Source organism: Harmonia axyridis, chromosome 2 (assembly GCF_914767665.1).
Source record: "Harmonia axyridis chromosome 2, icHarAxyr1.1, whole genome shotgun sequence".
Lineage (NCBI taxonomy): Eukaryota > Metazoa > Arthropoda > Insecta > Coleoptera > Coccinellidae > Harmonia > Harmonia axyridis.
The window spans coordinates 60,381,131-60,395,697 of NC_059502.1; the positions used below are offsets into that span (position 1 = coordinate 60,381,131).

At 35.9% G+C, this 14,567-nt stretch overlaps 1 protein-coding gene and 1 non-coding gene across 7 annotated transcripts in view; one reads left to right on the forward strand and one right to left on the reverse strand.

Moving 5' to 3' along the window:
• LOC123673941 (otoferlin-like) overlaps positions 1–14,567 on the reverse strand; it is a 218,658-nt gene that overhangs the window by 86,583 nt on the left and 117,508 nt on the right. For all 6 annotated transcript variants that reach the window (XM_045608715.1, XM_045608718.1, XM_045608716.1 and 3 more), the window contains 2 exons: positions 13,331–13,517; positions 13,163–13,267 (listed from right to left, as the gene is read on the reverse strand). In XM_045608715.1, the coding sequence (XP_045464671.1) occupies positions 13,163–13,267; positions 13,331–13,517 (292 nt within the window). The remainder of the gene's footprint in view (positions 1–13,162; positions 13,268–13,330; positions 13,518–14,567) is intronic.
• Trnat-agu lies at positions 11,287–11,360 on the forward strand. The gene has a single exon. It is a non-coding gene; the product is annotated as a tRNA-Thr (tRNA).

A 14,567-nucleotide genomic window follows, 5' to 3' on the forward strand; every position in this document is an offset into this window, starting at 1 on the left:
ACAGTTTAATTTCAATTGAATGAAAACGGAGAACTTCATTACATCAACAATTTCAAATGTATAAAATCTTATTCAGTAGCCTAGTTAATTGTTTATTCAAGCGAATCAACATGACTCCTAATTATAGATAACAAGCACCGAAGTAAATTTTTCGCATCAGTTGATGTTCATTGAATAACGCTTCAAAATAGGGCAACTGGACATAACATGATCTCCAGGACTTCTCGCAATAAAGGGATTCAAGTGCTCTAGATACACATTGAGAGTCGTATCGTATGTTAAATATATTCAGCGGCGAATAGGATATTGCAATTCAGAAAATAAACGGGTGTAAGGAATGGCATACAGAGTCCATTAAGAAATAGCGAACATAACACGTGAACTATTCCAATTGCGTCAGCATATCAACTGCGAACTTTCCACCCATATTTTCCGCCGCGAATAAGAAGGATCCGAAGATATTTATTTTCCATTCTACTCCTGAATAAAACGAATTCGTAAACAACTTGGCTTTTCCCTAGTGTGATAAAAATAAACTTGGAGGTTTCTTCTTGCGGATAAATATAGAAATGGAGGAAAGTACTGAAGTAGCTTTTGTGTGCACATCATTCATGCTGCCAAATTGCACGCTTGGAGACCACACCAATATTATGTGGTTTCGAAAAATCGATTGATTGACGAGCACACAAAAGCTACTCAGTACTTTCCTCCATTATTCATGCTTCATTTCAAACTAAGAACTGTATTATACGCACTATCCTAGATAAGGTGTAAGATCTATACCACGGAATCTTGCATTTTCCATTCACTCATATCAAGCTAGATACAAAGGACACTCAGGCTCAAAGGCGTAGAAATAGGGGGGAGGGTACTGGGGGTAATTTCCCCCTCCAAGATTATCAAAATATGAAATTTCAGACATTTCGCAAAGATGAAGAACGACAATCTCCATAAAATGAATCAATAATAATCTCTTTACTTTCCTTTGAATTCGACACTTCAGTAAAAAATCGAACCTCTTTACTGTTTATGAGTTAATTATCGCTTTCAAGATGATTTATTGCACTAAGAGCTAGTCTTTGTCCGAGGTTTATTATTTTGCTTTATCTATCCGTACGGTGGCGCTACGAGTCTGCGCGTGGCGAGGCCATCGTGGGCCATCGAGAGAGAAAATAAGAATAGACCTTCGATGATCGAGAGCGAACGTCTGGGACATAACCTTAGTGTGTTAGTCCCTTCTACCCGGCCTTCTGTCAAGGCCCTTCCGTTCTGCCTTGTGAACTGTACTTGTTAGAGATAGAGTTAGACTTACTAGAGTGTCTTGAGAATAAACGATTAATATCATCATCTGTGTATTAGTGAATACTCTGTATTTAATATAACCCAAATATATATTCCAATAGGTAATGGGCTCCAGTGCACGCTTTAAACTGCGCAACAAGGTAAACACTTATTCTGAAAATATGTTGTGTAAACAACGAGAAAAACATTGAGTTAAGTTAAATTTCAACTTAATTATGAGGCTAGAGATATTTTAGTTAGTTCGGTGAATGGAAATGATTTATTTCATATTCATTCCTGAAATAGAGAATGCCTGTTATACAGTATATACTATATTTGGTTAATGTGTTTACCTATCTATTAGACAAGGAATCAACTTTGATTCTTAACGGTTATTGACAGTTGATGTTTAGAGAAACGAGATATTTTGCTATACACAAGTTTTATAGATTTAAATGATAGATTCAGATGATAGAGATTCAGATTAGAGAAATGAGATATTTTAATATACACATGTTTTATAGATTTAGATTATGCAGATGTAAATTCTGCATACTCATTGTATCAAATTGATTTAGATGTTTGTAAATTTAGAGATTTCACATTCATCATTTGAGAAAGTTATATTATGTGAATTTAGAGTATTTTTCAGAGTCATAATTTGAGAGATGTACATACATCATTCGAGAGGTTTACATGAGGAAATTTTAGAGTGTTTATTTAAACCTTTCAGAGCCTGAGATTATGTAAACTTTAGAAATTGTGCTAACATACTTTCTGTTTTAGATTGGATAATTTTATAGAATTTACATACCACACCTAGAGAATTGGATCATGTAGATTTGAAGATTCTACATACATTGCTTGGAGCATGTAAAATTGGATGTTGCACATTCCATAAACATAATCCAGCGATGGAGATATTTTGAGACTATATATATTGATGAAAAATTTGGGGAATTATTTATTTCACTAAACTACAAAAACTACAGTATGGTAAGACTAGTGATAACTATTATTTCAGGGCTTCTTTCATACAATGCTTGTTGTGCTGTGTTGTTTGTTTGTAAGCTAGGGATATTATAGGATTCAAGTATTCATCCCGTATAATGTACAAATGGCCATACCTAACTCAACAGGTTTTCATTGCAGTGCGTGATACCGCTTTTGTAGTAAGGTGTACATGTACGAGGTGGTGATGCTTGAAAACTTGATAGCCTGTTTCGGATTGTATCAGATTGCTGTGCGTCTGAGGCAATTCAGAAGCACGAAACAAAATTATATATCTTATACCTGGTAGTAGATATACTAAGAGAGCATATAATGCACAAAAATCTTAAAATACATAATATAAATATTTTGTTTCATAAATCCTGAAATAGATGGCAGCCAAAGGAAATCAAGGAAAAACATTGGTGGAGTATGATAGCGATTCCACCATTTCCGTAAGTGCAGAAGATATAGGTTTCATGCATTACGAGGAAAGAGAGAATTGTCAAAACCAATGTAAGTTTTTCATGCAATTAATAATTGCCCATTTCCTTGATTTTAGCTGACTAGAGCAGTATCAACGAGTGATACGTGAGAGACTAGATGAGAGATGCTAGAGAAATTTTAGAGTCATTACACAAAACCCCCTTTTGAGATATTAGAGATTTAGAGATTTGAGAGAGTAGAAATTGTCGACAATAGAGAGAGTAGAGTAGAGAATATTAGAGTAGAGTATTAGAAAACCCAGGTATATAAAAAGTTATTCATGTTACAGAGGTAATTAGAGTTATGAAAATAATTTTGAGCTTAAATTTTAAAGATTTAAGAGTTTGAGAAAACCCAGCTATATTAAATAAAAATTAATTCATATTACAGAGGTAATTAGAGTTATGAGAACATTTTTTGGGGTTAAATTTAGGGATTCTGAAGTATGAGAAAACCCAGCTATATTTAATAAAATATTCATTTTACAGAGGTGATTACAGTTAGGAAAATAATTTTTGGGGTTAAATTCTAGAATATTAGAAAACCCAGGTATTTACAATTAATCCATGTTACAGAGCAGAATTCAAATTTGAAGATCTGGATGGACAGTCTATGATCAGAGCTTTTTGACAAATGATTTGTTGGACGTCATAGAGCAAAGAACGAGTAACCAAACTTTTTCAGAGACAAACAAATCCAAGAGAAGTAGTCGAGTATGAGACATTATCATAAACAGAATTGAGGAGAATTATTAAAAGAAAACTTTCAATATCCGAGACCCTGTTGAAGTAAGTAGAGATTTGAGGTTCTCCAAGTCAAATGGGACACACACACTTCAGGTAAAAGCTCACTTGTACTCCATTAAAATGGAGAAACACGAATCGGTCGATGATTTCTGCGAAATATTCGACTCGATAGTATGAGAGTATGAAGCATGTGAGGTGTGATTGAACTAACTGCTCAAAAGATAAGATCTGCACTTTATCAGGCTGTATTACCAGTCATATCCGAGTTACGAGATGCAGATCTGACCAGAAAACAGACCCCAAACCAAGAAGGTAATTTAGACGAGATCAAGACCTTCATCAGAGAGATTAGAGGTTGAGAAGAGGTCTGAAATTGAGGGAAGATTTCAAAAGTTCAACGGGACAATCAAGTTAGAGGATTGCATTAACAATGGTGGCACGAACGAATCGTTAAATTTAGAGGATCGAGTAGAGGTAGGATGAACAAGCCAAGTTTCAACACTAAGAGACGAAGCCATGTAAACCAGAGGAGAATGAGAGAGAGTAAGAGATTCAACAAAGAGGGTCGCTCCAAGGCAAGAAGGGTTGGAAGTATAGAGCATAGAGAAACTAAAACAGGTAAACTTGATCCAATCATCAACTTCTTTGCAGATTCTGTAGCAACAGACCATATCGTAAATGATTGTCTGATTTTGAGAAACTTTGAGAGATGTCAAAATATGAGTATAGAGAGCGAATAAAACGAGATAGCAGTCATTGTAATCGATGGTAAGGGTGAGTTAATCTTATGTTTAGATTCTATAGATGAGAATACTAAGAAATTGCAAAACGTATTTGCAGAGAAAGAGATTTCTGAGAATTTACTTCCCTTACTTAAACTCGCAGACTCTGGGTTCAATATTTACTTAGATGTCCAAGTCCTAAGAGTATACAATAAGGTTAATAATGAATTTGTTTTAGAGAACAAGTCCTAAGAGTTTACAATGAGGTTAATAATGAAATTGTTTCAGAGGACAATTCAAAATCCTAAGATTTTACAATAAGGTTAATAATGAGATTGTTTTAGAGAGTCAAGCAACGATAAGCAAGAAGATGAGATGAGCTTGCAATCGCAGACACATTCCAATAACGAGTTATTAGGTTCGGAGGGAGAACCGGAATCTGCGATTGGGAGGGAGAAGTAATATAATCTCATCTTTTCACCTAAAGAGAAAGTTCACAAGTTTCAACTGACAAAACACATGAAACACAATCTGAGCAACAAGAAAAATTGGGATTGCAGTTATATCAGTAGAGAGGTAATTTAGATCGATAACTTGGAATCACTTCAAAACTTAGAACGTGAAGTATGTATCATATCGACAATGGAAAAATTACATTTTAAAGAGACAGAATGAGAGCTGAGAAACAACCAGTTGACACACACTGACACGATGGGACTTATTAAACCACCATCTCATCCAGGTCAGAAAAGATTCATTAATGTCTACATAGTAGACTATTGGAGACTTGCTAAAGCATATCCATTAAAACAGAAGATGAGTTGGCTGAAGCATTAAAGAAATTCTTAATATCAACAAGAAACTTGTTGGAGAAAAATGAGAAGGTATATTATATCAGGTCAGATTAAGGTACAGATTTACCGAAAGGAAATTCCCAGAAGTACTGAGTAGAGAAAATATAGAGAATGAGAGAGCGGAGAGGTTTAACTTGACGATCCAAAAGAAGGTTCGTACATACATTTTTGATTCCAGACTACCTAAGAGTATGTGGGAGATTGGTGTTGATGCATCTATAGATGTGTACAACAGAACACACAAGTCTATCAGATATCAAACACCATTGACAAAGTTTGCACCAAATACAAAATGCCACTTTGATCAAATTGAGAGATTTGGATGTATTGGATGTATTTGTAAGTATTATTATGTATTGTGATGTTCGCATACATTAAGATTCCAAAACCCAGCTTGAAATTTGGAGAATGTGTCCTGAAAGCTGTCCTAGTGGGTTATACCGCTACAGGATACTTGACGTGGCATTCAAGCTCGAGAAAGTCCATTGAATCTCAACATGTGAGATTTAACGAGAAACTTGTATACAAAGATGCTTATAGAAATAAACAACTTGAAGACGCTAAAGAAAAATTAGAAACCCAGGAAAATATAATTGACTGGGATTGGATGAAAAACTCGAAATAGCCGAAATAAGGGAACTGCCGATAAAAAGGCATTACCCTGCTACACTTAAAGAAAATCGTAGAGGACGTAAGCTATGCAAGGTTTCTTAATTACTCAGAGAATAATACTTTTGAGAATGGGCTGAACGACCAAGGTCAATTGCCTTTGGATAACTAGTTATCAATAAAGATCAGCTATTAATATTATTATTTTAGGTAAATATGAGAAAACCGATAAAGAAGAAGATATGAGGCTTATTTCTTCATTAAATAAAGAACCAAAAATTTCGAGAAAGCTATAAAAGAAGAAATTGATTCCATGATACAAAATAAGGTTTGAATTTTGGTAGATAAAAGGAATCTTCAAATATCTGTAAAACAGGCAAATATTATAGACCCGAAATGGTATTTTCGAGAGAAAATTAGAGGCAAATGGTCTTATACGATACAAAGTAAGATTAGTCATACGAGGCCTTAAGGTCAAAAATATCTATGACATTAGACTTCCTGTAATTAGAGCTACATTAATAAGTATGATTTACATGCTTGTCAATCAGAAGTAAAAACCTGCCTTTTCAAATGGCACTATAGAGGAGATCTATATGAAGATTCTTGATGGAGTAGACATTGACAATGAGATCAAACGATCTTATGTATACAGGGTGTTTCCTAAACATGCGGCAAAAATTCAGGGGGTTGTTCCTTGGACTATTTTAAGCATGTTTTGTCCTTGGATGATTTTTGAAAAACCTCTTTGTTTCGAAGATACAGGGCGAACAACATTTTTCATATTTTTAAAATTAATAATAGTTCAAATAAAAATGCGTACCGCACTGTGTTTACTAAGTAGGTACAATTTATTTTTAAATTTGTTTAACAACATTCCAATTACTAAAAACGGCCAGTTTTTTGACTAAAAATTGATAAGTGCAGATGGTAAAGGAATACAGATTAAACACGGTTTTCATTTGAATTCGTTTGCTGGGTGTAACTTAATAAGAAATGATCCTGGTGTTTTTGAAAGGGTTCGGCAGTCAATGAGGAGAAGATTGGATGCTTGTATGCTGGCTAGAGGTGGTCATTTTCAACAGTTTTTGTAGGTTGAGTTGAATTTTCATGTAATTTTTCATAATAAAATGTTATTATCTGAAATTTTGTTTCCCCTATATCTTCGAAACAAATAGGTTTTTCAAAAATCATCAGAGGACAAAATATTCTTAGAATAGTTCAAGGAACAACCCCCTGAATTTTTGCCGCATGTTTAGGATACACCCTGTATAAACTCCGGAAAGCCCTATATGGACTGAAGATAAGTCTAAAGAGATGTAATAAGAGATTCACTGAAGAGATCCAGAAACTTGGTTCAGAGAATGATATATATGGACCTTGTTTATATACTTGGAGGAGAAATGATATAAATATAAAGAGAAACCGAGAAGAGAGGTATATAAATCAATCAATAAAATTATACCATAAATATATTAGATAGATTAAATATGAATGACTGCAATGCTCAAAATACTCCTATGGTAACCAGACAGATTGAAAATAGGATTAGGAGAAATCAATCAGAGAATTTACAAGATGACTCAAATAAACTAGAGATGAAAAGAGTTCCTTATAGAGATGAGAAGAGTTCCTTATAGAGATGAAAAGAATTCCTCATAGAGTAGCTTAATGTATCCATCAAATGGTAGACACTACGTTTGCTGTTAACTATTCAACGAGAAAACAAATGAAGCTGATTGGAAAGGTGTAAAGAGAATCTTCAGGTATTTGAAAGGTACTGCGAATTTAAGTCTTAAATTCACCGCTCAATCTTAATACTTAGAGGCATTTACCGATGCAACATTTAGAGACCATACCGACTTTTCATCAACTGAAAGGTATGTTATTAGATTGTTTGAAGATGTAATAGCTTGGAGAAGCCATAATCAAACCTATGTCACATTGTCCACTTGTAGAGCCGAATACCTAGCCATGAATAATGCCTATCAAGAATTAATAATTCTTGACAAGGTACTTAGATTTGTGATAGGAAAACTGATGTTTCCTACAACAGTCTGGTGTGATAACAAATCCGCTGGAGACTGCATCAAGAAAGATGGTAGACACAAACCAGAAGTATTTGATGATCATTTTGAGGAAATAAATGACGACCTACAACATACAGAGAAATCTGGACTTAGAAGACATATGGTTGCAACACATGGTGATTTCATAAAACAATGTGTTGAAGAAAAGAAAATCACAGTGAGATGGATTCCAACCAAGGAGAATGTGGCTGACATAATGACAAAACCTTTACCATCAGACGGTCATAAGAGATTAACTCGAAAACTAATGATTTAATAATCTTGTAACACTAACTCATTGAATTTTTGTTTTAAGAGTATTTCTAGAGCCTAGAGTATAAACTAATTGAGTTCTGTTTATATATTAGACTTGGAGTGGAGAATGCTGGTAGTAGTTCGATGAAGGGAGGGAGTGTTAAAATATTACTTCATCCGAACATATTACGAGAGAGACAACCAAACCTACACTTGAAGTTTTAGTTCATGTCGTACGGTGGCGCTACGAGTCTGCGCGTGGCGAGGCCATCGTGGGCCATCGAGAGAGAAAACAAGAATAGACCTTCGACGATCGAGAGCGAACGTCTGGGACATAACCTTAGTGTGTTAGTCCCTTCTACCCGGCCTTCTGTCAAGGCCCTTCCGTTCTGCCTTGTGAACTGTACTTGTTAGAGATAGAGTTAGACTTACTAGAGTGTCTTTAGAAGAGCTGTTGGAAGGCTATAATTGTTGTTTTTGGTTTTTTTTTTCATCCTATGATTACATTAATGTGTGCACGTGTATTTTACTTTGTATCTTTCTGTTTAATTGTAAATTGGCTTGCCGTTTAATAAATAAATAAATAAATAAATAAATATCATCATCTGTGTATTAGTGAATACTCTGTATTTAATATAACCCAAATATATATTCCAATAGTATAAAACTTTTTGGTATGTTGCAGTTTGGTCGTATCTGCCATCGATTTCGAGAAAAAATTCAAACAGCTCTCCATAGTAATTCCCAGGAAAATCCAAATTATTATGAAGATCCAGTTAGGTAGCTGTTATAAATTATTTAATTATAAGTGTAAGTACTTATTTACCAACTCTATAGCGAAGATTAATGAAGATTCTATAAACTGGTTAAGCATTACAAAAAAGTAGGACTACAAGAAACACCCTTCATCTCGAAACAAAGCGTTTGCGGGCTCATGTTGATGGACCATTTTATTTTTAAATTCATCCAAGGAATCTTCCATTTTCCTTCGTATCTCCAAGTCAGGAACACCCAGTATAAGATAAGAACAATCGAATTGGTAATAAAAAAAGTATTCCGAGTAAATTGGTTCAAACTTCGTTATTAAACATTAGGAGATATGGGTCGAAAAATTTTTTTTTCGATTATCCGCCCCAAGAAAAAAAAAGATCTACGGCCTTGCTCATGCTATTATTTGTAATTGTTAAAGAGGGAGATTGGTTTTCCTGATGCAATCGCCAATTACCATAGCGTCATCAACATAAAGAAAAAGTTCGAAAACAATATTTTCTATTATATCATTTTCATAAAGAATAAAAATTACTGGTCCTAAAATAGAACCCTGGACTACACCAAAAGAGTGAGTGGCTTGCAAATTCATGTCATACAACTTTCCACCACAAATCCAGAGACTTCATCGAAACCGAGTTTTGAATTGATAACATGTTAAAGTTCTTCTGCAACATATCACATACAAAACATGGCGGTTTAATCAGATCTGATTTAATACATCTATTTTGATACTGAAATGTTTAGAACGCATCTCTTCATAAGATTTTACAAAAAAGTAATTTAATTTCCATGCAATATCATAACTGTTCATCTCGTTGTATGTGAATTGTTCTTTGAACTATTGAGGCGCTTTAACTTTGTTGGTAAAAGGTGACATTTCATCCTTATAGAATAATCTTTTCTTGTTTTTATCAGATAAAAAAAATTACAATCTCGATACGCCTCAAGTAAAGTTAGAAACCTCTTACTCGATAAAGGGTTTTTCAAATTTCACATAAAAGAGGAGCATATTTTGAGAGAAATGAATGGACTCCATTGTGAAGTGGAAGGTTTGTCATTAACGATGGAAAACGATATCAGTCAAATGATTGCCACGGCTACGGTTGAGAGAATGTTTCGTTGCTTATATGTGGCACGTAGCAGCATCTTGTTAAAATTAAACGTCGTTCACATCAACATTTTCAAATTTCGGCTATAAAACTCATTAATCGAAGTTCGGTATAGCGTAATCCGTTCACCGTAACAGTTGCACCCGCCGGATTATCCAATACTACAGGGTGTTTTTTTTTAGAGCTATAGAACTTTAAATATCAATAAAACAACGATGGATAATTCGATTGACATGAATTTTATTTATCCGCAAAATAATCTTGTGGCATTACATTTTAAATATGATTTCTGGCATATGACCGCCACGGCTGGCTCAGATGTAGTCCAATCTGGACGTCCAATTTTCGATGACTTTTTCCAACATTTGTGGCCGTATATCGGCAATAACACGGCGAATGTTGTCTTCCAAATGGTCAAGGGTTTGTGGCTTATCCACATAGACCAATGACTTTACATAGCCCCACAGAAAGAAGTCTAGCGGTGTTGAATCACAAGATCTTGGAGGCCAATTCACAGGTCCACAACGTGAAATTAGGCGGTCACCAAACGTATCTTTCAATAAATCGATTGTGGCACGAGCTGTGTGACATGTTGCGCCGTCTTGTTGGAACCACAGCTCCTGGACATCATGGTTGTTCAATTCAGGAATGAAAAAGTTAGTAATCATGGCTCTATACCGATCACCATTGACTGTAACGTTCTGGCCATCATCGTTTTTGAAGAAGTTCGTACCAATGATTCCACCAGCCCATAAAGAGCACCAAACAGTCAGTTTTTCTGGATGTAACGGTGTTTCGACATACACTTGAGGATAAGCTTCACTCTAAATGCGGCAGTTTTGTTTGTTGACGAAGCCATTCAACCAGAAGTGCGCTTCATCGATAAACAAAATGAAATGGACGTAGTGCGCGATACGTATTCCGCACAGAACCATTATTTTCGAAATGAAATTGCAGTATTTGCAAGCGTTGTTCAGACGTGACTCTATTCATGATAAATTGCCAAACTAAACTGAAAATAAATCACTTGACAGCTGTTGAATCGGTCGCCATCTTGAACAGTAATGCCAACTTAAAGTTATATACCTCGAAAAAAAACACCCGTTAGAATGCTCAATATTCCCATCAACCATAATAGCATAATATTTGATGGCTAACAGACAATTTTCCAATTCCGGAAAAGTAACATCCTCGAGCGAGACTCATAACCGCAACCTCCGAATCACTAGTCCATCGCTCTCATCAACTCAGCCACCGAGGAAGTTGAAACACTATTATCTTTACCTTTCCTTTAACGTCGTCCATATTTTATCGATCTCAGTATGATTCAGGTTTCTTCAGAAATTTGAAAACGGTAGAAACAGTTCCTCGAGATGCGGTTGAAACTTTCAATTTCCTCGGTAGCTCAGTTGGTGAGAGCGCTGGACTAGTGATTCGGAGGTTGCGGGTTCGAGTCTCGCTCGAGGAGGTAATTTTTCCGGAATTGAAAATTGTCTGTTAGCCGTCAAATACACTGCGCAAAAAAATTGACGCACATTCTGAAAATCTCAAATTTAATGAAAGTTAACTCTACATTGACTTTATAACTTTTTTTTATGTTCTCTTGGGAAGGTTTTGAACGAAACAAGACACATTAAATGGAAGAAAAATCCAGAATTTCACCAAATCTTATGTGAAAGTAGAGAAATAAACAATTTTCAAAATACTGGAATGCTGATAAGTGTTTAATACTTGGTATTTCCACCCCTTGCGTTAATTACAGCTCGGCAACAACGGTTCATACTCAAAATGAGTGATCTTAAAATGTTCTGATCTAATCCTTCCCAGATTTCTCTGAGTTGGATTCCTAAGTCATTAAGAGTAGCTGGATGATTTTCTGAACTTCTCAGCCTTCTATTGAGGTTGTCCCAAACCTGCTCAATCGGATTGAGATCTGGACTTCTTGCTGGCCATTCCATTCGAGAGACTTCAACCTCTTCAAAGTACTCCTGAACGATGCGCGCACGATGAGGTCTGGCAATATCGTCCATAAAATGAAATTTTCACCAATGTATGTGGCAAATGGCACTACATTCTCTTCAAGAATGTTCCTTATATACCTATCAGCATTCATAGCTCCATTATCAATGACCACTAGGTCTGTGCGAGTAGTCAAAGATATTCCACACCATACCATAATCGATCCTCCCCCGAAACCACTAGTATTCAGGAAATTGCACTGAGCATATCTTTCATGTGGACGTCTGTATATAAGGGAAGGTCGATCACAATGGTAGAGGTAGAATCTAGACTCATCTGTGAAGAGAACTCTTTCCCAATCAGCCTCTTTCCAATGGATATGCTTCCTCGCAAAATCCAAACGAGCCCTTCGATGGGCTGGGGTGAGACCTGGGCCTCTTGCCGCGACACGAGGCCTTAAATCATATTCTCTGAGGTGATTTCTTATTTTCTGAGTGCTAATTTGCACCCTATGAGTTTGCTCAAGCTGATTGTGAAGGAGGCGAGCGGTTGCAAACCGTGTCTCAACGAAGAAACTCTCAAGTAACGTTCTTGAATGGCAGTTGTTACCCGTGGTCTACCCTGTCCTGGTCTTCGGACATTCATAACTGTCTCTCTGAATCGCTGCAACATTCTGGACACACTTGTATGGGAAACTCCAAACTTCTTTCTGCAATTCTTGTGTATGTCCACCCTTCTCGCTAAACTACCGCTTGGGCACATTCCTCTTGGGTCAAATTGCGTGTTTCGCGTTGTATAGCGATCGAGTGTAGAAAATCAAATGAAAGAAAAACTATTGATCACTAGAATTGATCGAGAACAACTGATTTCTGAATGGAGCCAATACATTCAAAATCTGATAATCTCATCTTTTTTTATTCCTGCTGGGAAAAAACATCTGTATTGAAGAAAAACGTTGAAAGTGGATAACATATGCAAGCCTAATTCTGATAAGAATAATTATCATTGAGAACACCTTCAGTTGTAGAATAAATTTGAGATTTTCATAATGTGCGTTAATTTTTTTGCGCAGTGTATTATGCTTTTATAATTAATTTCAGACATCAGCCAATTTTCAATTAACGATGCCAATGACAACTGGATGAAATGTCAAATTCACTGCTTTAATTCGTGTGATCATATTGACAGTCGTGCATCAGATATGCTAATGCCTCCTTTGACCTTCCATGAAAAAATGTTCGCCCAAAAACGTAACGTGAAACGAATCGAACGAGAAGGACGTAAAAGCTAACATGTCCAGATTGATCTCACCTTCGCCAAAGCCGGTGTTGAGGTTCGAATGTCTATCGATGAGGGTGTAATCCCTGGTCGAGCCGTACAAATGGACAAACGATGGTCCGAAGGTCGGTAGGAAGCCTGTAAACAGAAAACGTGAACAGTCCAATAATCGGGTGAACACCAAATGTACCTTGTGCTCACCCTTTTCTCCGTCGTTCGAGATCGTCTTCAGGTCGATGAAATGGGTCCCGATTACCTGGGGCTTGATGGGATCATCGTCGCGGAGCTGGATCTTTATCCTTTGACATAGCGGGGGGAACATCTCGGTGAAGACGATCTGCTCGTTCCATACCGGTGCGTAGGAATGTTTCTTGACGCTGGTTTTACCCTGGAAGATAAATATTCATATTTTGGGATAGGTATGCTTCTGTTTTTCGAGAAAATCTAAATAATATACTGGGTGATTCAGGACAAATAGGAACTGTGATTAGAGTAAATCGAGCTGATATCAAAATTCCCTATTGGGTATTCTGAGCCACCTAGTTTCTGATAAGCGGGGTGCTTTCTGAAATTTATGAAATCATTCTTTTTATATAACTTTTTAAATCAAAAATAATTCAATGAATAATATAAAATTGGCTAACACCTGCACTTGGTAATGAATGAAGAAAATACAAAAAAAAAAGAAGTACGATTTCCAAGTGTTTATATCATACGATATTAATTATCTATCTGGTTAATGTATCAACAAAAATGCCATCAACATAACCATTGTGCCTGCTATTCTGTTTGTTCGTCATCTTGGGTTGAATTATGCGGTACTGATGATCCCTAATAAGGGTGAAACCGGTATATCGCTACTCTCCCGTGATGACATGCATTCTCCTTGGTTTACTTTCGATTATGATTCCTATGAAATGGCGTGGAAATCTTCTGTTTGACAATGGTTATGTTGATGGCATTTTTGTTGATACATTAACCAGATAGATAATTAATATTGTATGATATTACACACTTGGAAATCGTATTTCTTTTTCTTTTTGTATTTTATGAATAATTTGACTGATTTTGTGTTTTGACGGTTGTTATTGCCTCAATACAGCAATGAAAAAAAATTGGCCGATCTGGACTGAATAAGGTCATTTTTTTATTCAACCTTGAAGAAAACATGTATACTACACTCACCGGCAAAAAACTCAGCCACCTAAAATTTTTCTGAAGTTCCAAGAACTTTCGTAATTCTTCATCGATTTCCATTGTTTCTGATTTCTCCGTCTAAAATCTTTCAATTTGAAGATAATTTATTCAACAATAAGCCAAGCTACAGTAAAGTTTTTCGAAAATATTGACAGCTTATTTATACCTACATACATGTCCGCTTTTCGGACAACGAACTTCAGTAAAATTTCAGGTGGCCCAGTTATTTTACCGGAGAGAA